We start from the raw sequence: 26376 nt of genomic DNA, 5'->3' as shown, positions 1-26376 counted from the left end.
AACCATGGAGACTGAATGTGGATCAGAGCATAGTATTTTCACTCTTTCTAGGTGGCTTTTGCTTATTGTTTTGTTTTTTTTCCTTTTTTTCCCCCTTTGATCTGATTTTTTTTGTGTGCAGCATAAATATAGAAATATGTTTAGAAGAATTGCACATGTTTAACCTATTGTGGATTGTTTGCTGCCTAGGAGAAAAGGGGAAGAAAGAGAAAAAATTGGAATACAAGGTTTTGTAAAGATGAATGCTAAAAACTATCTTTGAATATATTTGGAAAAATAAAAACCTATTATATATAAATATATAGAGATGTTGAAAAACTGGGATACTAATGCATTGATGTGAACTGAAGGAATTTTTCTAGAGAGCAATTTGAATCTATTTCCAAAGGGCTATAAAACTGCATAGCCATTGACAAGAACTTATATGCACAAAAGTATTTGTAGCAGCTTTTCTTGTGTTGGGGAAGAATTGGAAACCGAAGGGATGCCTGTCCGAAGGAATATGGATTAATAAATTATGGTATTGGGATGGAATATCATTGGGCTATAAGAAATGATAATAAGCAAGATAGTTTCAGAAAACCTGGGAAGACTTGTATAAACTGATGCAAAATGAAGTGAGCAGAACCAGGATTAGATTGTCCACAGTAACAGCAATATTATATTACACTTAGCTATTATCAACAATTCAAAGATTCAAGACAATTCTGAAGAACTCATAATGAAACTGTCGTCCATCGCCTGAGAAAGAACTGATGGAGATAGAATGCAGATCAAAGCATACTTTTTAAAACTTTTTTTTTCTTTTGTAATATGACTAAAATGGAAATGTTTTGCATGACGTTTATAATCTATATCAAACTGCTTGCCTTCTCAAGGAGGGGAAGAAAAGAAAGAAGGGAAAGAGGAAAGAGAATTTGGGACTTAAAATTTTAAAAAAATGAATGTTAAAAATTGTTTAAAAATACAAACATTTTCTCTTAGAAAAAAAATTACTCCCTGCTCAAAAATTCCAATGACTCCCCATTGCTTAGCAGCCTGAGGAATTTGTCCCTTTTTTCTCATAAGGGGGCCTTTCTCAGCTCTGGACTCATGTATGTAGATTTAGGTTCAACCTTGAGGAAACCTGGTTCCTAAAGAAGGGTCATTCATTAGCATGTATTAAGCACTTTGCTAAGTGATGAGCTAGCCTCTCCTCAACGCCTGCGCAATAGTTGGTTTGTTTGGGGTAAACATCAGGTTCGAGGTGCTTCACACCGTTAATTATCGCCCAGGGCCGCTAGGTGGCACCAAGAGTACGCACCGGGCATTCTTCCTGAATTAAATGCGGCCTCAGATACTAATCAGCTGTGTGAACCCGGGCAAGTCAACCACTCCCCTTTGCCTCAGTTTCCTCATCTGCCAAATAAACATTATGGAAATGGGAAACTCCTCCAGTATCTATGCCAAGAAAACCCCAAACGGGGGCACGGGGAGTCGGAGTTGATCGAACGCCAGCAGGCCCACTTGCTTCGAGGGGCTGTCGCTGGCAGAGTGCTGGAGACCTCACAGCAGTAATAGGAACCCGGAGCACCGGGAAGAGGGGAGGAGCCACACAAAGAACTGCTCCCGCACCCTCCACCTTCTCAGACCGCTTCAAGGCTGTGGAGCTCGGCTGCGTCAGCCTCCCACCCAGACGCGACGACGTCATCGCCCTGCGCGGCGTGGGACTGCGGTGGAGGCGCTCTTCTGGGTCACGTGCCCAAGAAGCGGCGCCGTGGAGATGGCGGCACCCCAGCGTGAGGGGCGTTCCCAGAGAACTGGGGCGCAAGATGGCGCTGCCCGTAGCGCGTGTGCTGCGTCGTTGGGGACCTGAATGGTGGGGGGCCACGGCCGCCGCCACACGGAGAGGTAGGGCTTTCCTGCTGACCATTCTAGGGGACTTTCTGCTGACTTCCGGAGACCTTTTTCCCGACCGCATACTCCCCAGTCCGTCCCTTTACCCGCCCTCCAGCCTCGGTGTGGGGGACGCTTCCGTACGCCCCTCCCCCACGCACGTGACAGTCTCTCCGATCCTGGGCCCCTGTCTCTATTGCTGGGCTAATTTTCTTGTTCCTATAGCTGTTGGGAGGTCCAGTAAGATGAGTCTATTTGTTTTGGTCCCTGAAGCCACCCTTTTTCTGCTTCCAGCCGGGACCCACACCCCAAATGTAAACCCACCATTGATCTCATTCACGATTCAGACCTCCCTCCCCCGTTCTCCTTCCATTCCCAGTTAGGACCTATCTCCCCTCCCCCCCATTGCCCCTCGACCCCTCTTCCGCTCCCCCAATTGCACTTCTTTTCCAGCCTTCCCCACCTCCCCATTTTGCGCTTAAGGTTCTTATTCCAGCCTCTTCACGTCTCTCTCTGGTTGCTCTGCAGCTATCAGTTTCAAGCTAGAAGAAAAGACGGCTCATACCAGCCTGGCACTCTTCAGGGGGGAGACCGGTGTTAAATATGGCATGGTGGGGCTGGAGCCCACCAAAGTGGCCCTCAACGTGGAACGCTTCCAGGAGTGGGCTGTGGTGCTGGGTGACACGGCGGTCACCCAGGGGCGGCACTACTGGGAAGTCACGGTCAAGAAATCTCAGCATTTCCGCATAGGTGTGGCTGATGTAGATATACCTCGAGATTCCTGCATTGGCCTGGATGGTCATTCCTGGGTGTTCACCTACGCTCACCGGAAGTGGCACGCCATGTTGGTCAATGAGAGTGCCCCCATAACGGGCATTGGCCAGCCTGAGAGAGTGGGGCTGCTTCTGGATTACGAAGCACAGAGACTGAGCCTGGTGGATACTAACAGGACTACGGTGGTGTACTCCCTAAGGACAGAGTTCCGAGGCCCGGTGGTGCCTGCCTTTGCCCTTTGGGATGGAGAGCTGCTGACCCACTCAGGGCTTGACGTGCCTGAAGGAATCTAGCGTGGCTTAATTAGAGCCTTTCCCTGAAGCCCCTTTCTCATGTGCAAGCCAATGCATTCTAGTTCTCACACCTAGTCAGCCAACAATGTCGGGCACTTGTGCAATACTTCAAATCCATGTGCTGTTCTAGTTCTTATAAGGAGACAGCTCTCAGTTCTGCTGGACACATATATAGTAGCCTGATTTTGGTGGGGGCCAGTTTGGTTAGAATAACACCTGGGTCTCCCTTTGAGCCACTTAACAGTCTTAGATTTTACTTGTTCTGAAAGTTTGCCTTGCAGCTCTGCTTTAACTTCATTATTATAATTCTACTTGAGAGGTAAACCAAGGTGACGCTTTCCCATTTTGTTCATATTTGGATGTATGGCTAGAGGAATGGCAAAGTTATCAATATATCATTATCCCTTTGTGTGTGGAGTACATGGAGTCTGGACTTTTAACTCATTCACACAAGTGCTTTATTGACTCAGTATGCTGGAGCCTGAGAACATGGCCCTGACCCCAACAACTTCATAACCATAACTTGTTAGCTCCACATAGCTGCAACTGTTCCCATCTGTTGAGTCTTTCTGCCTGCCCATATTCCTACATCTAATCAATCAGTTAAAATTGTGGCGGACAATGAAGAAAACTTGGGGTTAGCTAGATTATTGGTCATGGGAATTGGCATTCTTGGGGATACTATATTTACAAACATTTCCCTCCTTTAGGGATTTTGAAAAGGGGTTGCTGGGCAGGAAGTCTCACCTAACATGTTTGGCAGAGACTTGGAAATTTTCAGCTTTAAACTCAAATGCTAAAACAAATAGTATTCTTTGTGTCCCTTCACCCTAATTTTAAGAATGTGATTTTTGCCTTTTCCCTAGAAATGAGAATCTATATAAAGAAAGATTTGGAATATATATATATTGGCTAATACCATATAAATATACATTCTGTACATTGTCTAGCCTCTCTTACTGTAGTAATGGTGGCTAAACACCCTTCATCAAAGGAGAAAGGGAGAGGGCTGGGTTTAACAAAAATATTGATTTGTGTAATTAAAATTTTATTTGATCACAAAATACTTTCTCTGTCTATAAAAGTATTAGCAGCATTATATCCTAGCTGAAGGAGGTATAGTACCTTCAGCCTCCTTGAAACCAGTTTCCTCAGCTTTCCCCATTTCTCCTCTGTTTTCTTATTAAGAGGTGTAGGAACCCAGGGCTCTTCATCAGTGCACACTTCCTGTCTTTAATATATTTCTTCAACCGAGGAGTCGGGGAGAAGAAACCATACAGACAGTTCTCAAATTATGCAAATTCAACTTGTCAGCCCTTTGACTCAGGCTTCCAACGAGCAGGGGCAGGGGGTGTGTGCCAAGGACCCTCCACTGTAGGCACTGAAGCCACTCTGGCTGGGGGTGGGGGAGGGAGGAGGCGGTCTGTAGAAGGATCCACTTAAAGGAGAACTGACTACTAAGAGGAAACCTAGGTAAACCCGCTGGATATGCTAAAAGAGTCAAAATACTTACTTGCACCACACAGAAACCCAAAACTTCTGGCCAAAACCCAATTCAAAAACTGATAGTGGCCACTAGGGCTCCTCTTTGGGCTTTGTCTGAAAAGGTCATGGGAGGGTAGAATAAAATCTGGCTCATGATGAGGGTATGGAGGGGTTGGGGGCGATATGACAACTCCTCTAAGAGGCTCTGGTCTAAGACATCAAGCTGACTTTCCCTCTTCCCTCACTGAAGCCAGGTAGACTTCATTTCTATTGAAGGAGAGGGTAGTCCCCTTTACACCATGCTCTCCAGGTTTTCCTTAGACAGGGCATCAGCTGCGGCCTCAGCCTGCGTCTCAGACAAAGTATAGGAGTCCTGGTAATCCTGCAGCAGTTTGACCACCTCCAGATGGTTGAACTGTACAGCGTCATCCAAGGGAATATTGCCCCACCTGTGAAGGAGAGCACAGTAATCAGATAAATAGGGAATTGGGTAGAGGTAGAAAGGAACAAAGTCCTGCTACTGGTTTCTCCTACTCACCTATCCTTCACAAAAGGATTTACTTTGCAGGCTTCCACCAGGAACTTGACAACCTCCAGGTGTCCTGCAATACAGAGGGAAAGCAAGTCAGGCATTGCCTATGGCAATCTATTTGGCCTCTTGATCCTTAATGGAGGGATATGTGCAAGGTGGAAAAAAAAAGTTTTCCTATCCCCTTTAACAACAGAGAATAATTCTGGCTATAAATTGTAATCAGGCACCTCTAATTTGGTTTTGTATCCCAATAACTATTAGGACAATAGCACTCAATTTGAATGAATGCACACATGTGCTCTAATAGAGTTTGGCTTGTTCTTTGTGTCTGGTGACCCTGAGAGACAAAGGAATATAATATGATGACTGATAGAGGAGGGCAATTGTGATGAGATTTTTAATGAGCACCTTTGCTGAGTTAAGATAGCTGGCATACACCAATAATGGGCATTTATAATCTGGAGCCCTTGTTAATCTTTCAGTTACCTTCTGCTGCAGCCACGTGTAGTGCTGTGCGGGAATCATAGTCCTTCTGTTCCATGTCCATCGCTGACAAGGCAAACCTAGGAGCAACAGCAAAAGAGCTGCTGGTGTCCTTCAGGTGTCACCAGCTCTGTTCCTTCTGAAACAGGACTGGTACTCAGAGAAGTGTAAAGAAAAATGAGGAGGGTTTCTGCCATGCCTGAAGTGCTCCAGCTCTTCCAGGGGCCTTAGTGGTCCTGTGCTGGATATTCCCAAATAAAAGTGGGGGGAGGATGATTCCCAGAAAGAACAATTCTCAGCCTTGCAAGGTGTGTCCACATTCCCAGGGCTCAGCTCTCGGCCTCCCACTTCTGTGCAACAGCACACTAATATAAGTGGTAGCGGGCCCTGACTAAGAGAGTCCTGAATACCCTCTTTAACAATCCCAACTGCCATACTCCCTGTGACACCTCAATTAAATTACAACCTCCCTGGGTGTTGATGTTTTCGACTATATCATCAAAAGGAGTTGGACTGGATAGTTAGAAGCCCCTCTAGCTCTTCAGTTATGTTCTAGGTTTTTATTTTTAGCCATCAGGGTGACAGTACCTTCGAAGAGCTGAAACATCTCCACTGTAGGCAGCAAAAAGCAGGTTCACCACAGTCTTATTCTGGGGGGAAAAAAATTAGTTACCTGAGGACAGTGGTGCCACGTGTATAGCCCTAATGCCCACTTAGATGAACAGCATAGATGCTTCCTGCTCAAGGTGTTGGGAATGTTCTATTTTAGGAATATTTCTACAACCAACCATGGTATTTCTTACCCGAACTTCTCCTCCTTCACGGCGAGGATCTAGCTTCTTAGCACAGTGCCGCAAATTGTCATAGTTATGGAAGTTGAAGAGAGATACAAGTTTCTATGGTCACAGCCAAAGGGAGACAGGAAGAGAAACAAATAGTAGGTACCCAAGAAATATTTGGTTTGCAATGAGAAAGGAATTTTAGTATTCCTAAGGTGCAACTTACCTGACAGAAGCTGATGCCCCTATGACTGTTTCCCACCTTGTCCAATGGAGGTGACAGGCACATCAACCCCATGACATTAGGTACCACAAGAAGAATGGCTCCTGACACTGCGGATTTGGCTGGAAGGCCAACCTGGGGGAGCAAAGGTGGGACTGAGCATGTGCCAAAGATGGTACAGAATTTGGTCACATAATCGCTGTGCCCATTTCTTGGACTCCCCCTTGAGTGAGTGGATTAGTCAAGGATGCTGCTTAGGGTCCCATGAATATTTTCTTTTTGAAACATTCTCACAACCTACGATTTTCCTTACATATACACCTCTCCTGTAATACTGCTAATTTGGTCAACAGCTTCCTTTCACATTTAGGTCATTCCTCCCACCCTCTTCCCCAATAGCTTCTGCCTCCTGACTGGAAATAAAGAAGAAAGATCAGCCTGAATCTCTCTTGACAGAAAATATGGGTAGTTCAGATAGACTTACGTGAAAGGCAAACTGTCCAGAGAAGTCATACATGCCACAGGAATGCATGAGGCTGAGGGTGTTGCGAACAGCCTCAGCACTCAGCACACTCTCGCCTGTGATGGGGCAGATTCCACCATTGGCAAGGGTAGCCGCCATGACACTGCCTGATTCACATGTCACCTCCACTGAACACAGCTAGGGAAACAAAGGGTATGGTGGAGGATTATGTAACCCTCCATTATCTTCATTTTGGATGGGGAGCAGGGATAGAGGACCCTGATGTCTCTACAAAGAATCTTTTGTCTCTAGTTACCACAGCTCAGAGCTGAAACAAGAGTTTTATTTACCTGGAAGTAGAGGTCCAATGCAGCCATCATATCAACTCCCTTAGGAAAACACTGCAGGGGAAGAACAACAACAACAAAAAAATGCATTGCTGCTTTAGATTGGCACTATTTTGTCAACAAATCATAGCTTTTTAAGAAAAAATATATTTCCATATTAGTCATGTTGTGAAAGAAAAATCAGCACAAAAGGAAAAAACCATAAGAGAAAAATCAAACAAGTAAAAATAGTATTTAGTTGCCATAGTTCTTTCTCTGGATGCAGATGGCATTTTCCATCACAAGTCTATTGTAATTATTTTGGATCACTGTGTTGCTGAGAAGAATTAAGTCTATCAAGGTTGAGCATCATACACTCTTTCTATTACTGTTTACAATGTTCTCCTGGTTTTGCTCACTTTACTCAGCATCAGTTCATGTAGGTCTTTCCAGGCTTTTCTGAAATCAGCCTGCTCATCAATTTTTATAAAACAGTAATATTACATTACATTCGTATACCATATATCTTATACAGCCATTCCCTAATTGATGGGAATCCATTATTAATTTATAATTCCTTGTTACCACAAAAAGAGCTGCGACAAATATTTGTGTACATGTGGGTCCTTTTCTCTCTTTTATGATCTCTTTGGAATATAAATCTAGTAGTTGCACTGCTAGATTAAAGAATATTCACAGTTTTATAGCTTTTTGAGTATAGTTCCAAATTGCTCTCCAGGATGGTTGGATCAGTTCATAACTCCAACAACAGTGCATTAATGTCCCATTTTCCCCAGATCCCCTCCAACATTTATCATCGTTTCCTGTCATTTTAGCCAATCTGGTAGGTGTAAGCTGGTACCTCAGAATTGTTTTAATTGCATTCCACTAATCAACAGTGATTTAGATTCTTTTTATATGACTATGTATGGCTTTAATTTCTTCATCTGAAAGCTATCCCTTGACCATTTATCATTTAGGGAATGACATAATCTTTTAAATTTGACTCAGTTCTCCCATATATTTTAGAAATGAAGCCTTTATCAGAAAGATTAGCTGTAAAAATTGTTTGCCAGCCTTTTGCTTCCCTTCTAATCTTGGTTATGTTAGTTTTGTTTGTTAGTTTAGTTTAGTTTTTAATTTAATCCCTTTTGCATTTCACAATATTCTCTATTTCTTGTTTGGTCATAGATTTCTCTCTTTTCCAACCAAAGCTCAAAGAAGTTAACTATTCCCTCCTCTTCTAAATTGCTTATAGTTATCACCCTTTATGGCTAAATCATGAGCCCATTTTAATCTTACCCTGGTATAGGGTGTGAGATGTTGGTCTATGCCTAATTTCTGACACTATTTTCCATTTTTCTCAGCAAGTTTTGTCAAACAGTGAGTTCTTCCAGAAGCTGGAGGCTTTGAGTTATAGCAAATAGTTAAGTTACTATGGTCATTGACTATTGTGTCATGTGTACCTAACTATTCCAATGATCCACCATTCTATTGCTTGGCCAGTACCAAATGGTTTTGGTGACTTCTACTTTTAAGTCTGGTATGGCTAGGCCACCTTCTTTGCATTTTTTTTTTCATTTATTTCCTTGATCTTTTATTCTTCCAGATGAATTGTTATTTCTTCTAGCTCTATAAAATAATTTTTGGCAGTTTGATTGATATGGCACTGAATAAATAAATTGAGTTAGGTAGAATTCTTTTTTTTATTATTATTATCTCAGTCTACCCATGAGCAATTGAAAAATTTCCAATTATTTAGATATGACTTTATTTGTGGGAAGTGTTTTGTAATTGTGTTCGTTTGATTTTGTCTTGGGAGGTAGACGATTAAATATTTTATTTTATTTTATATTTTTGTATTTTAAATAGAATTTCTCTTCTTATCTCATGTTGCTAGACTTTGTAGGTAACATATAGAAATACTGAAGACTTATGTAGATTTATTTATATCCTGCAACTTTGCTAAAGTTGTTATATTTCAAGTTGGTTCTCTAAATATACCATCACCATATATCATCTGCAAAGAATGATAAAGTTTTATTTCTTTGTTGCCTATTTTGATTCAATTTATTTTTCTTCTCTTATTGCTAAAGCTAACTTTCTAGAATTATACTGAATAGTGGTGATAATGGGTATCCTTATTTCACTCTTGGTCTTACTGAGAAAGTTTCTAGCTTATCTTCATAACATATTAAGCTTGCTAATGGAATTCATAGCTTTTCAGTCCAATTCCTATACACCAGCAGAGCTTTTGCCCCTTTGGTTTCAAAAGAATTTCTACTAACTCTCCCCCCCCCCCAAGCCAACATCCTCTATTACCTTCTTTTCCTTGAGATAATAGCCAATTGCATAATTCCGATCTCCAGTTTCCTTTTCTGACTGGAACCTGTAGCAAAAACTATAGTTAGTAATTCTAAAGTTTAGAGTAAGTCATAAAAAGAGGAAATATTTTCTCTGGATTAGGGGAAACATATCATAGATATCCTACAAAACTTTTGACCCTGAGCAGGGAAGAATCATTGCTTTACAGTGTAGGCCATAGAAAACATTCCAACAATCTATTCTAGTAGGACTAGACTAGAAACTGTCTAGGACATGAATGGAACCTAGGCAGTGTCAACCTCAATCCATTATCTATTGAAAAAAATTGCTATACTTTAATGAAACACTAATGTTAAGTTACAGTTCAGAGGTATAGCAGATTCCCCCCAAATATCCTTAGATTTCTCCTTCTCCCCAAAATAATCTTTTATGGAGTCTTACGTAGCATTGCTGAAACCCATATATTCATTTCCTGCCATTTTGTTCAGATACTGCAACACCTAGAAGAAAGTAAGAGGAAGCAAGAAACATATTCCATTTAAGTAATGAAAACCTCTACTCTAACAAAGACCAAATTGACAAGGTCTTCTGAATCACTCAATATTGATCCCAGTTTAGCTATAGAGCTTAGGAGCTTCAAAAGGGTTCCCCAAATCAAGGCAAGGGCAAGCAGCTTCCCACATCTCAGAAAATAAGGGTCATAATCTGAGTTGGTACATTGGCTATTGAGAATATTTTATATGGTAGCAAGGGAACTTACAAAATCAAACTTCTCTGCTTTATTGCAATCCATCTGTAAAAAGAGACATGTTATCAGCATAGGATGGGGTGATAACCTCAGGGTAGACACAGAGGAATCTGGCAGGGGAAAAGGACTGATCTTGATGGAGACATGGTAGGAATCAAGGTAAGGAATAAGATCTGAACCCATGTGACCTAGAGTGGCTAGCATTGAGCAATAATGAGGGGACCACTTCCCTTTACCAATGTGCTGCCTAAAGGGTCAAAAACACAGGCTCCTACACCTCAGTAGTGGGGGAAGGGCAACCTGGTACCACCTTCTTCAACAGGGGCTGTGATTGGCTCCCAGGGTGTCGCTGCCCTCGGAGTTATTGCTCAAGGCCTGGGAGGCCTACAGCTGGTGGGCCAGTCTGATACCCCCTGCCCAAGGCCAACTCAGCAGTTCCAGGTGACTGTAATAGCTGGTTTTGTTCAGGCCATTCACCCTCTCTCCTGTCTACTCCCTCACCCTGATGTGGCCAATCAGCACAGAAAGGTGCTGTCCTCCCCCTGGTCCTGGCACTTAGCCTTTGTGATCAGGGAGGTAACTAGAGCCTTTTCTCTTTTCTACTGATCAAGGTCTTTGACTAGGGCAGGGAATATATCCATTATACTGGGATTTTTCCAAAGAAATGGTAAGATCAGGATCCTTATACTACCTTCATGCCCCCTTTGGGGAATCAGAATTATTTTAACAGTTGGCTAAGACAAAGGGGTGTTACACTTTGCCTCATTGGAAAATGGGGACTACAGAGCCAGAGACACTTGAAGGATGAATAGTTCTGGCAGTATTTTTAAACTGAGGTCAGGACCCTTACCTTTATCAGAGAACTCACAACAATGGCACCAGCATTTACCATTGGATTATGAGGGATTCCTGGGGAGACACAATCCACCCAAAGCTCTATCAGTGGGGGATCTAGACATGACTGCTTCCCACCCTCTACTGCTCTCAGTCCTCTCATTCTGTTGGTTAGTTTGAAACTCACAGACCATTTTCCTGAGAAGCTGGAAAATACTTAGCTAAAAGAATGGTCAGAGAAGCACGTGGAGAGGGGGTTAAGACTGATGGAAAGCAAGAAGGAAGGGCAGAAAAGTAGCAGCATATGCTTTGGTCTGACTTGTGATAGCTCTCACCTTCCTCATTGAGGGAAAGCTTGTTGTAACGTAGACCACTGGGCTCTTTGCCCACATATTTATGCACATACTCAGTGCCCAGGTTGCTGACAGATATGGCATAAGTGAGGGGCTTCACACAGGACTGTAGACAGAAGGGGATCTTAGTCTGTCCTACTGAGTGCCTATAGATAGAGAAAAGCTATGAAAAGGGTGGCCTTAGTCCTGCAACTCTTCCCTCCCTGCTACTTTTTTCCAGCATCCTCACCTTTGTCCATCCACTGTGCATAATGAAACACCCCATAGATCAGGATCTGACTTGGCTAGCTGGGGAATATAGGCCGCCACCTGGGCAAGAAGAAATTTGGGGGACAGAGAGTAAGAGTAGAAAGATGGGGGAAGGGAGAGAGGGTGAAAGGGAAAGAATAAATTTAAGGTAAAGGGTGCCAGGACAGTTGATAACCTAAGTTAAAATTTCATGTAATCACGGAGTTCAATGATATCTTTTAGAGGTCATCTAGTTCAATAGGAATCCCCTCGATCACATTCCCAATAAGTAATCATTCAGTTTCTAGTTGAAGACTTCCAGACTTCAAATCTTTCAGCCTTTCAAATACAATTTGGCAAACTATGGCTTTTTTCATGTCTCTACCTCCAGCCCAAAGTAATTTATTACATATTTTGGAGGATTCCCCCCTTTTATGATTCTTTAAGCATGCTAAGAATAGCTTAGACATTATCTCTACCTATAGGGAACAAAAATGGAAATCCTTGGAGCTAGCTTCCTTTAGATGTATGTACATTATCTTCCAACAGTTTCCTTTAGATATTCACTTTTATTAAATTGCCAAATCTTTATGGTAGTTAACCATTGCCTTCCCTCCTGGGAACCTCAGAAACTTTACTGAACTGGGATCTGGCAAGGGGTAGGGTGAAGGAGAGGGGACTGCCATTTGGCTTTTAATCATTGAGATCATTCACAATCCTCTTCCTTTAGTCACAGAAGACCTTAGAGCATACAAGATCCTATTTCCTTCCCCTCTACTGCCCTGTTCCTCACCTTGCCTCCTGTGCGTTCTTTGCTCTCCTCAAAGATGCGATCCACATGGTCTGTGAACTCCTCAAAATCAGGAATAACAAACTTCTTTCGGAATGCCTGGGTCAGGAGCACAATGTTGCTGCTCACACATCTGGACCACACAATCACAAATAAATCAGGAAGACGAACTTCAAATATTACACCACCCATTGTACAGATCGCTTTCAGGTTGGGGGAAGGAAAAGTAATATCAAAGCTGTGCTAGAGCTTGGGCCTAACTTCCTGTGAAAACTTTGGGTCTATCCCAGTTTCTCTGGGCCATAGTTTCCTCATCTATAAAAACAGATTGGATGAAGTGATCTCTAAAATCTTTTCTTATATATCTTATAAATTTGTGGGGTTTGAATAGAAGTGAGAAAAGTGCTCTTGTACCCAGGCTCTTACTTCCTAAAGAGATCACGGTCTAAGAGACCTCCACTGCTGGATTCTCGAACCATTCGACGCATCTGACTCATACAGTCCCGAAGCCGGGGATCTGATGTCTGCAGCCCAGTGGCTCTCAGTGCCTTCAGAGGAAAGAGAGGGCTCCATAAGCTCCAGGATAAGCTCTATCCTTTTACCTTTGCCAGCCCTCATTTAACTACATGTCCTGAAACATGGTGAGGTTCTTTTCCTGCTCTAAGCCTTTTACTAACAGAGCTAAGAGAAAGGGTGCGAATTGGAAGGAGATAGATTCACCTCAAGCTAAGGAAGAATGGAGTGGATATTCAGTGAATTTCCTAAAATTGTAGGTCTTCAAATAAGAGTCTGGACAGAATCATATCGATATGGCTTTCTAGATGCTATAGAGGTGACTGCTTCAGTTTTGGACAAAGCTTTCTGAGACAGGTTCCTTTAAACTCTTAAGATTCTATAATCTATGAGAGTATAGGAGTAACTCCATTATTGGTCTTGATCATAAAGAAAAGTAAAATTTCTGTACTTGGTTCTGTTCATTGGTTCATAGTTCAAAGGCCCAAGGTCAGAGAGTAGTTCTTTTGGAAACTATCCTAGATTGACCATGGCTGAGACAATTGACCAAGTAGTTCTGAAACCACTAGTTACTTAACCTCATGTATTATAGGTTCCCAACATCAGTTTTGCATGCATGCTGCCCTCTTTTTCTCCTACTCCTTCAGAAATTTGGGGAGCTGGGTAGGGGAAGCTGGAGAATAGCTCACAGCAGTGAACTTATGGATGGCGATCCTTTCTTGTCCTTCAGCAATGGTGTAGAAGAGCAGGTCACCCAGACGGGACAGCATCCCACTTTCTGATGAATCACTGTTTGGAAGTGTGAATAAATGGAGAGATCTGAGGTCTCAGACACATTTTCTAGATATTTCTCAACCATTCTAAGAGCAGAGGTTAAGAACTATTTTGTGAATTGAAATACAAATGGCTATATATCAGATATGCAGGAAGATTCCCTTTCCCCCACTCCCATCCCACCCCCCAGTATGTGTTTCCTACTTTTGTCACAGTCCCTAAAATTCCACTATTAGAGGTTTGTAGGTTTTTTGGATCTTGAAGATTTTCCATTCTTCAAATATCTCTTATTAAGAACCTATATCTGTAATACTCCTGAGAGAGGGAATACCTTGAGGTAACTCCTAGGGGGATAAATCTATCACATATATGCTTTTCACCTCCAATAGTCACTTGGAATCAATATCCTTCAGATATGGGACAAACATTGGCAAGAAAAAGAAAAGAAAAAGAAAAGAGGAAAGTATCTTTACTGGCCAAGCCTGGCTCTGGGAAGAGACCAGGTAAGAAGGGAGTGGCTAACTCTCTATGAGGGAAAGGAAAATATGGGAGGGGAACAAAATAGAAAGTTGACCTCAGTTCTGAAGCGGACAAGAGTGTAGAGTTTTGGCAAAATGGTATTTCTGCATAAGGAAGAGAAAGGTACAACTTTGGGTTCTAAAGGAGAGTGCTTTTCTCCTCTCTCATGTCTCCATCTGGGAACTTCCAGTTTTAATGTCACTCCACAACATTCATCACTCAGAGAACATAAATCCTAGGACAATACTGAAAGATAATTAAATCTTATATCGCCAGGAGACAAACAGAGCAACTTTTCTTCCCCATTCCCATAGTACTTTTATTTTGTGTCTGTGTAAAAAGGAGCTGAACTAGCTTTTATTTCATGATGTTGGAAAGCTAACACTTTGATGACTAGTTTTCTTATTTTACTGCTTTTTTTTTCTATTAAGAGGGAAAGGGGGGACAAAAAAGAATACTGAGGGGGCTCATTGTTTAAAATTTAAGTATTTTGATCTCCTTGGAGAAGAGGGGCAATAAAACAATATTATCTTCCATCTTTTCCTATCCACTCCACTCAGGAAGGACAGCTAGGTGGCTCAATGGGCAGAGTGCTGTGCTGCTTCCAGGCAAGTAAATCTTGAGTTCAACTTCAGCCTCATACTCACTGTGTGATCCTGGGCTAGTCACTTAACCTGTTTGGCTTAATCCATTGGCAGAGGAAATGGCCAACCATTCCAGTATCTTTGCCAAGAAAATTCCATACGGGATCCCAAAGAGTTGGACATGACCCAATCAGGTTTAGGATATAATACACTAGGGACACTTGCTGGTTGTACTAGGAAGGAGTAGGGTAGATTTCTTAAGTTTTAATATGTGACACTTGTGTAAGTTTAAATAGTCCCCCCAATATTTAACTCATAAGTAGAAATTTTGGAAAGAATATATTTACCTTTTTTTTTTTTTAATGAAATAAATACCAGAAGTGGGGAATCCTTTTTTTCATGCCCTTCTCTACAATGTAGGTTTTGGGTGGCATTTATATCTATTTCTGGGTCTTCACCCAAAGCCAAAAGAGAGGACTGTGTATTTATATCTATATACATATACATGCACATATGCATATGTATAAATCTTTGAGAATCCTGAATTTTCCCATCCTACCTCTCTGTCTGGCATCCCAAGTTTAAACAGGAAGGAGGAAGAGATAAACTGGACGGGAAGGTTTAGCACTAGCAAAATTTCCTAGGCAGGGAAGAAAGGTGCAGACTCACACAGACTTCCCAAAGAATGGGGACATCTGGGGTAATGGAGAAAGGCCAGCACATACGTACTCACACATAAGCAAACAAGGTCCTAGTCTGACTTTCTGGCTGACTATGACCGGGGAAATCTAATTCTCAATGAATTAATTCCACTGCAAGGGGGAGGGGGAGGGGAAGGGGGAAGGCCAGGAAGAGAAGCTGCCTTTATTAAGTGACTACTATGGGCCAGGCACTGTGCTTCTCACATATTATTTTATTCCATTCTCATAAGACTGTAGGTAAGTACAAAGAAGCTCTCCTTTTGAATAAATTTACCCTATTCTGCAAGCTTTGGGACCTTCATTTATGGCCTATGCAAGTATTGCCTGTATGAAACACACACACACACACACACACACACACACACACACACACACACACACACACACACACACACAATCTCTGTCTCTGTCTCTCTCTCTGTCTTTCTCCCTCTCTCTCTCTGTCTCTCTCCCTCTCCTAAGCTTGAGCTAATGCAGCAATAACAAAGCCCATGACTCCCATCACCCAGGCCAGGTAACGCAGTGAAGGCATGGATACACATCCACATGCACTTACATATATGCATATACATATATCTCAGCTATACACACATATCAGACAACAAAAATAGTACCCAAACACCGCCCCTCCCCCATCCTCTACATGCAGATACTTAACCAGACTACTCTGCATGTAAATGCCATCCAGTCCTCCCCCGCCCCAAACCAAACATTACAGAGACGGTATACGTACTAAACAGCCCGGGTTACGCTAGGTTGGAATTGGGGAGAAAAAGTGGGAAGGGGAGAAAGAAGTAGAATCAGAGAGATGTGGAAAACAGGCTCTAGGGCAATGCGCTGCCCATCTACGCACCTTGCTAACGTACATTCTGGGGGGGCAATAAGACTTAGCCCCCGGCCTGAAGGACTCCGCAGGATGGCCCGGGTGGGGCGGACCCAAACCCCTAAATCCCAAGGTAAGGGCATCGCGATGTAGCTCGGTGGGAGAGGAGGGAGAGGGTAGGGGCGGCTGGAGGACTGGAAAGAGAGGAGAGCGCTTCCCACAGGAGGAGGGAGAGACGGCGCTGGAGCCCGGGGCGCTGTCGCGACGATGCGCCCCCCCTCCCCCGCACCCCCACTCCTCCCGCCTTACTGTTCCTTCTGATGCTGTGGCTGGTGGCTGTTCAGCATCTCCCGGCCCTGCGCCGCGGCCGCTTCGTTCAGGTGGTGGCGAACGCTCCCGAGGAGGAGGGGAGCCCGAGCCAGGGGACCCCATCCTCCCCGCCCGGGGGGCCGCCCACCTGGGAGGGCCGCACGCAGAGCCCGCAGGGAGCGCATCCCCGCGCCTCCGGCGGTGGGTTTCGCGAGCGAGCGCAGTAGCGCCTCTGGAGGAGCCGGCTGGGTGGGGCTGGGAAAAGACCGGGATAGGGGAGTGCAGACGGAGGTGCCAGGTATAGGTGAGGTTGGGGGGAGGCAGCTGGGGGAGGTGTGGGAAAGGGTGACTGTCTCTTCAGAGCCCTCCGACAGCAGTGACTGTCAGCCCCCTGATGCGACCCTAAGTATGTTCGAAGGCGGAGGAATAAGGGGAGGGAGGAGTAAGAACTGGGGGGGGGGAGAGTGAGGGGTGGGATGGGCAAGGGTCGAATCCAATAAGCGAGGAGAGGGAGGGAACTAGGGTGGGCGTGCGGAAAAGGTGAGACAGCCCAGTAACGGGACCGAGTCTGGGAGGAGGGGATGCTGCAGAAGACCGCTTCTCTTCGGGCCTCTCTCTCTCCTCCCCATTCTGCCCCCGCCCCGCCCAGTCCCACCGCACCCCACCCCACCCCACCCACGCGTTCTGCGCCTGCGCACCAGTCCGCGCCTCGCGCCTCGCGTAGCCAGGGCAGTGGAATATCAGAGGACGCGAAGCGCGAGGCGTTCGAGGATCCACGAGGAAGACTGGGATGATGGAGGCCACCAGAAAAGGGGAGCGGCGAGGCCCTGTAGCGGAAAATGCGGGTGAGCGCTCCACTGGATCGTGAGGAGGTCACTGTTCTCTCCACGGACACCCTGGCCCTTCTCTGGGCAAGGCTCTTGGGAGAAGGAAACCAAAAAGATCTGACTGAAAGCACTCCTCTCAGCCCTGGGGCCCAGCCGTGGGTCTAGGTGTGAGTCGGGCGGGGCCCGCCGGGGACCTAGCATAGCCGGAGGTGGGCGAGGGACGCAGTAAGGAAGGGCCGCGGAACTCGGGCCCCGCCCACTTCAGCCGGCTTATTGTGAGGGTCCCGGGAGACTGCTGGTGAGGGGGTGCAAGGGTCAGCCGACGGCCCTGTGCCCAGGGAAGAATGGCGAAAAGGGAGCTTCTTTCCTTTAATGAGGTCGGCTTTCTCTCTGATCACACATTCTGTACGAGACCCTTCGCCCTCCCCCCAACCCCAACTGTGCACAGGTGGCCTATCAGGACCACTGGTCAGGGTTGTCCCCGAATTGGTTTGAGTTAGTGGGGATGGAAAGAAGGGGAACGTTAAAGGCCGGAGAGATCAGGATACGTTTACATCTACTCCGGACGTTGTTATATAAAAGTGAAAGGGAATTAAAAACACCGAGGCAGGCCGGGGCCTTTTGGAATTTAGCCAACTGTTAAAAGCGCAATGAATCTTCCCCTCACTTGGAGGGGGAAAAAAAAATGCCAAAGGGCAGCCTTTCAAGGGAAAAGAAGTCTCAGAATGGCAGCCCGAAGTTTGCGGGGAAGGGATTTGGGGGAGGGTGTGGCACAGGCCGGCCTTTTTTTTTTTTTTTTTTTTTTTTTTTTTTAATGGATTGATTCTGGTGTACAGTTAATTAAGCCCCAGGTCTTGAGTAAGGCTGGTAGGTTCCTTTCCCCTTCCCCATCTGTCTTGTCTAGGGAAGGATTTGTGGAAGAGAACTCTTTAAGTGTTAAGGCCTGTTTTTGGTGCAGATTCTCATATCCTTGTTCAGTTTCCATATAACGTTGACTTTCCCTATCTGACAAATGTTGTAAAGAGAGGAATTTGTGTTAGGATTGCTCTCTGAATCTAAATCTGGGCAGGGCTCTTGGGAAAACAGGATCCAACTGAAGGCAGAGAAGCACCCCTCTTTCTCCCCCTCTCCCAAAACTGGGCCCCAGACTTGGGGCCTAGAATTTATCAAAGTTTACTAAACCGTGGTTCATGAACCTATATGTGGTGGAATAATTGAATGTGGGGGAATTTATTATCTGTAAATGTTTGATTTGTGTGCCTGTTTTGTCTACCTGTATATCCAGGTTGCATAAACATTTCTTGAGTGAAAAGGGGTCACAAGTAGAAAAAGAAAAGTAGGCCCTGGTCTAGATGACGTCTTTCCAATACTGTGATTGTGCATATATCTGTGAAATGCTTTCATCTTCCCAAGAGAAGATGCTGGGTAAATTACAATATTAAACCTCATCTGAGAGGCAGTGTGACAGTAGATAAAAAATTACTAATCTTGGGGTCAGAAAGATTGGGTTTCACATCTTTCACCTAATACATATTGACTGTGTGACCCTGGGCAAGTCTCAACTTTTCTTAAATTGCAGAGCAGGTAGCAGATACATTCTATACTGGTAGAGGAAAATTATTTACTGGAAATTCTGTAAACTAGACTAGTCACAGATCTTTTCCAATAAATTAAAACCTCACCTAGAAGTTGGTTTAAAATCATCCTTTTTTTTAATTTCCAGTAACAGGAAGTACTCTGTCCGGTTCATATTGTTAGCAAAATTTTCTTTTTTTTCCCCCTTTAAAAAAAAATGTTTTAAAGTTTTTTTTTCAATTTTCAAAACATATCCATAGATAGTTTTCAACATTTACCCTTGCAAAAAAAACCCCAAAAAACCTTTGTGTTCCAATTTTTTTCTCCCTCCATTCCCCCATCCTCTTTCCTAGACAGCATAAAAATTTTCAATATAGTTATAATTTTGACTCCCTGTAATTTCTACCCACTGTTCATAATTTTCCCCACAGATGCCAATTAAAATAAGTTAACAATCCATGTCCCACATGGAAACTCTCTATGTACTTGAAGACAGTTACTATTTCCCAGATTTAAAAATCCCTAGTTCCTTCAACCAGTCCAGTCTGTGGCATGATTTCGAGTCCCTATTTTGGATATATGTAACCTAAGACAGAATGCCACCTCCATTACTATGGACACTCTGTTTGTACTTATGCAGATTAAGATCCCATTAATCTTTTTGCCTGCCCTGTCTCATATTATTGTCTCTTACTAAGCTTTTAGTATGCTAGAAACCCTGGATCTTTTTCATAGTAACTACTCTATTATTTTTTACTGTATCTCTTTTATCCTGTACTTGTTACAATTTATTTAATTCAAGATTTTACATTTTTTATATTTTGTCTTTTCTTCAGTCTACCCTTCTAAAACTGTTGAGATTTTAGTGTTAAACTTGAACCTGAATATAAATCTTGGCTGTGGCACTTATTACTTTTATGTGCATGGCAAGTCACTTAAAATGTTTCTGGATCTCAGGTTCTTCATCTATAAAGTGGTGGGATTGAGCTAAGTGATCTCTATGATTCCTGCTAACTCTAACTCTGATCAAATCATCTTTTTAGATCTCAGTTCTATCATCCAATCAATGAATCATCCCTCTAGCTTTATATCATTTGAGAATTGGGAGCAATCCCAAAGGTTTCTTCATTTCATATTGAATCCCAGATGAAATGGCTTCTCAGTCATTCCACAGATACCAAGAAACAGAATATGGGGATCAGTAAGACCAGATCTTTTCATTCTAAATCTGTACTCTTTCCACTAGAGCACATTGATCTGCTTATCTTTGCCTTCATTGATTCCATTGTCACTGTCTTTTAAAGTATTCATTACATGCAATGTATCATTTTTTATTCTGGAGATATAAAGACAAAAATGAACCTACCATCAAGGAGCTATGTTCTGTTGACATGATTTTAATATGTTGAACATAACAGGACCGAAGGAATATCTCTGGCATTATATTAAAGACCTACCTCCATGTTAGTATTGATCCATTAATCAGTACTTTTGATTTCCAATATTCAGCTGGTTCCAGACTCAACCTAACTTACTGTCAGCTAATCCACATCTTTCCATATTGTATAGAAGTGTATAAAATCAAGATAATACTATGTTCATGACATCTCCTTGTTCAATTACTAGTAAGGGTCAGATAACCTTGTAAAAAAAAAAAAAAAGGCTCCTTTTTGTTTGCTTGTCCACATGTTTTCAAATTTATGTAAAAGTTTAAAAAGTTATTGTGAAATCATGCCCACTCCGATATTTTCTGTAATAGATCACTGAAATAAAGAAAATTTATCTCTATCCTTTTGCTTTTACATGAGTTAGGATAATGGTCCAGTGTTCTTCAACCTAGCACAGTGCAGGTTATAAGCGTAGTATTTAAATATGATTTAATCTCTTTATTTCCAGGTAGTTTCAAGCTAGCAGGTATGACATTCTTTTCTTGGTTTTAACTTGAAATGGCCCAGTAAACTGGAAATTCAGCTTTAATAAATAAGTTAAATAAATAAAACTTTAGTAAATGAAAAAACAAAACATTTTCTTGTGTCTTACAAAGTAGCTTGGTGGATCAGTCTTTTATTGTGCTCATGGTCTTATAGTTTATGAAGGATATGGAGGCTATAAGTGATAAAATTTTTTGTTTTCTTGAAACCTAAACGAGATTATAGCATTCTTTTAAAAAATTTAAACTTTTATCTTCTTTTCAAATGAAAATCCACTTTTTCTCTCCTTATATTGAGAAAGCAAACAAAACTCGTTACAAATATGTAATCAAAGTAAAATACATTCCCACATTGCCCATATCAAAAAAAGTCTCAATATTTACTTCAACAGACTGGCAACAGTGATTCATTCTTTGGGAATATGAGCTTGGAGATTTGATTTTATGTATTTAGAACATAGTAAACACTTAATAAATAACTTTTTTTTTTACTCATTCATTGATTTATATCTTTGAGAATAGATTTATTTAGATTCATAGGAACTCTTGTTGTTAGTTTAAATTCTGGGATGTTCTCCAGACCAAGTGAAAGATTTAGCTGTATATTCCAATGACCTTAAATATAGTTGATGTGATGTATAACCTATATCAGATGGCATTTATACCATCAGAGAGGGGGTGAGGGAAGGAAGGGAAGAAGAGAATTTCAAACTCAAAAAAATTTTAATGAATTTTAAAAATTGATATTTTTATATATAATTGGAGAAAACTTTTTTGGGTTTTTTTGGTTTTATATTATATATATATACATTAAATTTAAAAAATACACATTTCTTTATGAATCGTGTTGGAAGAGAAAAATCAAAACAAAAAGGAAAAACCATGAGAAAAAGAAAACAGAAGAAAAAGAAAAAATTGAACGTGTCTCCATAGTTCTCTCTTTGGATGCAGATGGCATTTTCTATCCAAAGTTTATTGGAATTGTCTTGGATCACTGAACTGCTGGAAAGAATCAAGTCTTTCATAGTTGATCATTGCATAATCTTGCTCTTACTGTGTACATTGTATTCCTGGTTCTACTGGTTTCCTTCAGCATCAGTTCATATAAATCTTTCCAGGCCTTTTTAAAAATCAGTTTGTTTATCATTTTTTATAGAACAGTAATATTCCATTACTTTCATATACTATGACATATGCAGCCAATCCTCAGTTGATGGGGCACTTACTCACTTTCCAATTCTTTGCTACCACAAAAAGAGTCGCTACAAACATTTTTTGCACATGAGGGTTCTTTTCTCTCCTTTATGATTTCCTTGGGTTATAGTAGTAGTTTTTTGCACAGTTTTGTAGCCCTTTGGCATAGTTCCAAATTGCTCTCCAGAAGGGTTGAATCATTTTACAACTCCACCAGCAATGCATTAATATCCCATTGTACCCATATCTCCTCCAACATTTAGCATTCTTTTTTCCTGTTTTCTTAGCCAAACTGAAAGGTGTGAAATGGTACCTCAGAGTTGTTTTAATTTGTATTTCTCTAATCAAAAGTGATATGACTATATAGATGTCTTTACTTTCATCATCTGAAGATTATCTTTTCATATCCTTTGACCATTTATCAATTGGGGAATGACTTGTATTCTTATTTTTTAATTAATTAAAGCTTTTTATTTACAAAAATATAGTATTAGGTAGGTAGTCCGATACATTAAATATGTTAAAATATGCTAGACTTGTATTCTTATAAATTTGACAGTTCTTTATACATTTTAGAAATAAGGCCTTTGTCAGCCAAACTGGCTGTAAAATCTTTTTCTCAACTTTGTACTTCTCTTTTAATCTTGTTTAGGTTGGTTTTATATGTGTGGAAACTTTTTAATTTAATATAATCAAAGTTGTCCATTTTTCATTTCATAATGTTCTCAAATTATTTTTTGGTAATAAATTCCTCCCTTCTTCAAAGATCTTTTTCTTCACTCACATAGCCTAGTTCTGATCCCATCTTAAAAAATCTCACCACTGATGTGGGTACTTAATCTCTCAATAGCTCATGACACTTCTCTGAACCAGAAGGTCTTGGAGAATTGCTGTGGCTGAAAAAGTCATTACCCTGTGGTCATTCTCGGGGTTAGCCTTTCAGAATGCTTTTCTCTAAGCCTGCACTTTAAACCTTTCCAGCTTGGTAGGAACAGCTAGGGTTTTTGCTCCAATGGCATAATCTTTTAGATTTTACAATCACCTATGTCTCATAATGAAATATTCGATTAGGACTTTTATGAAAGTTGTTTCATATTTTAAGTATTTCTCTACTTCCTCTATCAACATGTATATTCTTATTGATGGGCAAAATTATATATAAAATATGGAACTCTGACTTTGTCTCAACTTAAAAATCAGTCAGAAAATAACTAATGGGGACAGCTAGGTGGCGCAGTGGATAGAGCACCAGCCCTGAATTCAGGAGGACCCAAGTTCAAATCTGTTCTCAGACACTTAACCCTTCCTAGCTGTGTGACCCTGGGCAAGTCACTTAACCCCTGCCTCTGGGGGGGGGGGGGAAGAAAAGAAAAGAACTAATGGATGAGTTAAAGAACATCTTTTGATTTGACTTAGTGAAAGGAATTTTATCATGGTATATTGACCCACCAAAAAAGTCAGTTTGAAGGCTACCTGGTACTTTGGTGGGCTGCTGTGGGTACTCCAAGACATCTTCTCACCTTTTGAGATTCTTATAAATTTTCCATACAGTTTTCTTTTTTCCAGTCTGAAAGTTCAATAAGCATTTAAGAGCCTATCATTAGCAAGGCCCATTCAAGATACAAAGATAGAAAACAAACCTTATTCTCCAAGATACTTACATTCTTTTGGGTGGGGACTGGGGTTGAGGGGATGCAAACATGCATACAGATAAAGGAATACAATGTAATTTGTGTCGGGAACACTAATAACTGGGGAGGTCAGGAAAATCATCTTTTAAAAAGTTATAATTGAGCTAGCCTTGAAGGGAATTAAAGATTCTAGGTTGTGAAGAGGGACAGTATTAGAGGTATTCTAACCAGTATGTGATAGTAGATAGAATATAAACTATAAAATGCTCTGAATGATGATTAGAAGGTGAATTAATCTCTCTCACTTTGCTGTAAATAACCAGGCTCCAGACTCAGGGTCCATTCAATCTTCAAGCCCTGCCATCCCAGTTCACTAGAAATTGCCTTCTTTTTGCCCAAGGAATGATAATTAAATCAACAGTATCAACAGCAAGATTAGACAAAAGCTACATTTCCACATATGTAGGCACATTAACTCTACCTTTCCAGTGTTCTAATTCCAATTCTACTCTCCCCCTCTTTTGGGCTGTAATTATAATTAAATACTTTCTGGGCTCATTGTCCCAAAAAAGACCAGCTACATCTCCCATCCTCACTGAAAGTTCTAGGGCTACCTTGAGGATTGGATTATGTCTTATCTAGTGCTGCTGCTGTTTAAAGCCCAATTTCTGTGTATTTCTCTTACTGTTAGCTGAGAGTGAATAGCATACCAGTTCTATTTAATCAATTAACATCAATTAGCTTTTACAAAGGAATATTCATTTCAAAGAAATAGCAAGAAGTAGTATAAATATTTCATGCCAACAAATGGAGAGGAGTTTACATTTTTCCATTATACCATCTTGGTTTCTGGGGAAAGAGATCTCAGACTTAATTTGCTTTTTATATGACATTGGTCCTACCAAATTACATCTCTTCTAGAAGAGTGCCTCAGCTGCCATAGTCTGGGATCTGATGGTTGCTTCTCTGTCTCCAGATACATCACTGGACTGGCTGCAAAATCTTGCCATGCAAGACTTTCTGGAACTCTCAAAACTCAGAATCTCTTTATCTCCATTTTTAAAAATGTTGTATATTTTTTCAGTTATTAAAACTCTTCTTTCTCCTCCTGTCACTTCATATTGCCTGTACCCCCAAATTGAGAATTAAATAAAGACAAAAACCTTGTTATAGACAGGTATAGTCTAAACAACAAAAATCCACATTGACCATGTCCAAAAAATATATATCTTTTTAAAATTATTATTATATCTTTTTATTTACAAGAAATATGCATGAGTAATTTTACAGCATTGACAATTGCCAAGCCGTTTGTTCCAATTTTTCCCCTCCTTCCGCCCATCCTCTCCCCCAGGTTGACCAATACGTGTTACATATGTTAAAGTATAAATTAAATAAAATATATGTATACATGTCCAAACAGTTATTTTGTTGTACAAAAAGAATCAGACTTTGAAATAGTGTACAATTAGCCTGTGAAGGAACTCAAAAATGCAGGTGGACAAAGATAGGGGTATTGGGAATTCTATGTAGTGGTTCATAGTCATTTTGCAGAGTTCTTTCGCTGGGCATAACTGGTTTAGTTCATTACTGCTCTATTGGAACTGATTTGGTTCATCTCATTGTTGAAGATAGCCATGTCCATCAGAATTGATCATCATATAGTATTGTTGTTGAAGTATATAATGATCTTCTGGTCCTGCTCACTTCACTCAGCATCAGTTCATGTAAGTGTCTCCACGTCTTTCTGAAATCATCCTGCTGGTCATTTCTTATAGAACAATAATATTCCATAATATTCATATACTACTATTTATTCAGCCATTCTCCAATTGATGGGCATCCACTCAGTTTCCAGTTTCTGGCCACTACAAAGAGGGCTGCCACAAACATTCTTGCACATACAGGTCCCTTTCCCTTCTTTAAGATATCTTTGGGATATAAGCCCAGTAGTAACACTGCTGGATCAAAGGGTATGCACAGTTTTGATAACTTTTTGAGCATAGTTCCAAATCATTCTCCAGAATGGCTGGATGTATTCACAATTGCACCAACGATGTCCTTCAACATTCCATATTATCTTTCCCTGTCATTCTAGCCAATCTGACAGGTATGTAATGGTATTTCAGAGTTGTCTTAATTTTCATTTCTCTGATTAATAATGACCTGGAGAATCTTTTCATATGGTTAGAAATAGTTTCAATTTCTTCGTCTGAGAATTGTTCATATCCTTTGACCATTTATCAATTGGAGAATGGTTTGATTTCTTATAAGTTAGAGTCAGTTCTCTATATATTTTGGAAACAAGGCCTTTATCAGAACCTTTGACTGTAAAAATGTTTTCCCCGTTTATTGCTTCCCTTCTAATCTTGTCTGCATTAGTTTTGTTTGTACAACAACTTTTCAATTTGATATAATCAAAATTTTCTATTTTGTGATCAGTAATGATCTCTAGTTCTTCTTTGGTCATAAATTCCTTCATCTT

The 26376-nt window shown here is 41.4% G+C and overlaps 2 protein-coding genes across 4 annotated transcripts; one reads left to right on the top strand and one right to left on the bottom strand.

The window, feature by feature from the left end:
• The first annotated feature begins 1397 nt into the window (after positions 1–1397).
• On the top strand, positions 1398–4006 carry SPRYD4 (SPRY domain containing 4). The gene is made up of 2 exons (XM_074269995.1): positions 1398–1890; positions 2404–4006. Exons 1-2 carry the CDS (start codon positions 1443–1445, stop codon positions 2940–2942), a joined length of 987 nt encoding a protein of 328 aa, XP_074126096.1. The 5' UTR covers positions 1398–1442; the 3' UTR covers positions 2943–4006.
• On the bottom strand, positions 3377–17362 carry GLS2 (glutaminase 2). 3 transcript variants are annotated; one of them, XM_074269991.1, is made up of 18 exons: positions 16735–17362; positions 13714–13813; positions 12938–13059; positions 12515–12644; positions 11723–11802; positions 11476–11639; positions 11157–11215; positions 10319–10351; positions 10000–10058; positions 9556–9622; positions 7258–7308; positions 6929–7105; positions 6448–6579; positions 6246–6338; positions 6031–6092; positions 5446–5522; positions 4966–5029; positions 3377–4876 (listed from the first exon to the last, which is right to left on the bottom strand). In XM_074269991.1, exons 1-18 carry the CDS (start codon positions 16917–16919, stop codon positions 4720–4722), a joined length of 1812 nt encoding a protein of 603 aa, XP_074126092.1. In that variant the 5' UTR covers positions 16920–17362; the 3' UTR covers positions 3377–4719. The 3 variants fall into 3 exon arrangements, with proteins under 3 accessions (XP_074126092.1, XP_074126093.1, XP_074126094.1); XM_074269992.1 differs by lacking the exon at positions 16735–17362 and adding an exon at positions 16456–16718; XM_074269993.1 differs by lacking the exon at positions 11476–11639 and having other exon boundaries at positions 16735–16897.
• Positions 17363–26376: the final 9014 nt, after the last annotated feature.

Source organism: Sminthopsis crassicaudata, chromosome 5 (assembly GCF_048593235.1).
Source record: "Sminthopsis crassicaudata isolate SCR6 chromosome 5, ASM4859323v1, whole genome shotgun sequence".
Lineage (NCBI taxonomy): Eukaryota > Metazoa > Chordata > Mammalia > Dasyuromorphia > Dasyuridae > Sminthopsis > Sminthopsis crassicaudata.
Note: the sequence above shows the minus strand (reverse complement) of the source record. Positions and strands in the feature narration are given on the sequence as shown.

Bases quoted from the DNA above. Each gene is read 5' to 3' on its own strand.
- SPRYD4 (XM_074269995.1), top strand. From the start codon at position 1,443: ATGCCAAGAAAACCCCAAACGGGGGCACGGGGAGTCGGAGTTGATCGA. The intron at 1,891-2,403 runs GTAGGGCTTTCC...GTTGCTCTGCAG, and splicing joins GGCCGCCGCCACACGGAGAG to CTATCAGTTTCAAGCTAGAA.
- GLS2 (XM_074269991.1), bottom strand. From the start codon at position 16,919: ATGCGCTCCCTGCGGGCTCTGCGTGCGGCCCTCCCAGGTGGGCGGCCC. The intron at 6,339-6,447 runs GTAAGTTGCACC...CTGTGACCATAG, and splicing joins GGGGCATCAGCTTCTGTCAG to AAACTTGTATCTCTCTTCAA. The intron at 4,877-4,965 runs GTGAGTAGGAGA...TCTCCTTCACAG, and splicing joins AATCCTTTTGTGAAGGATAG to GTGGGGCAATATTCCCTTGG.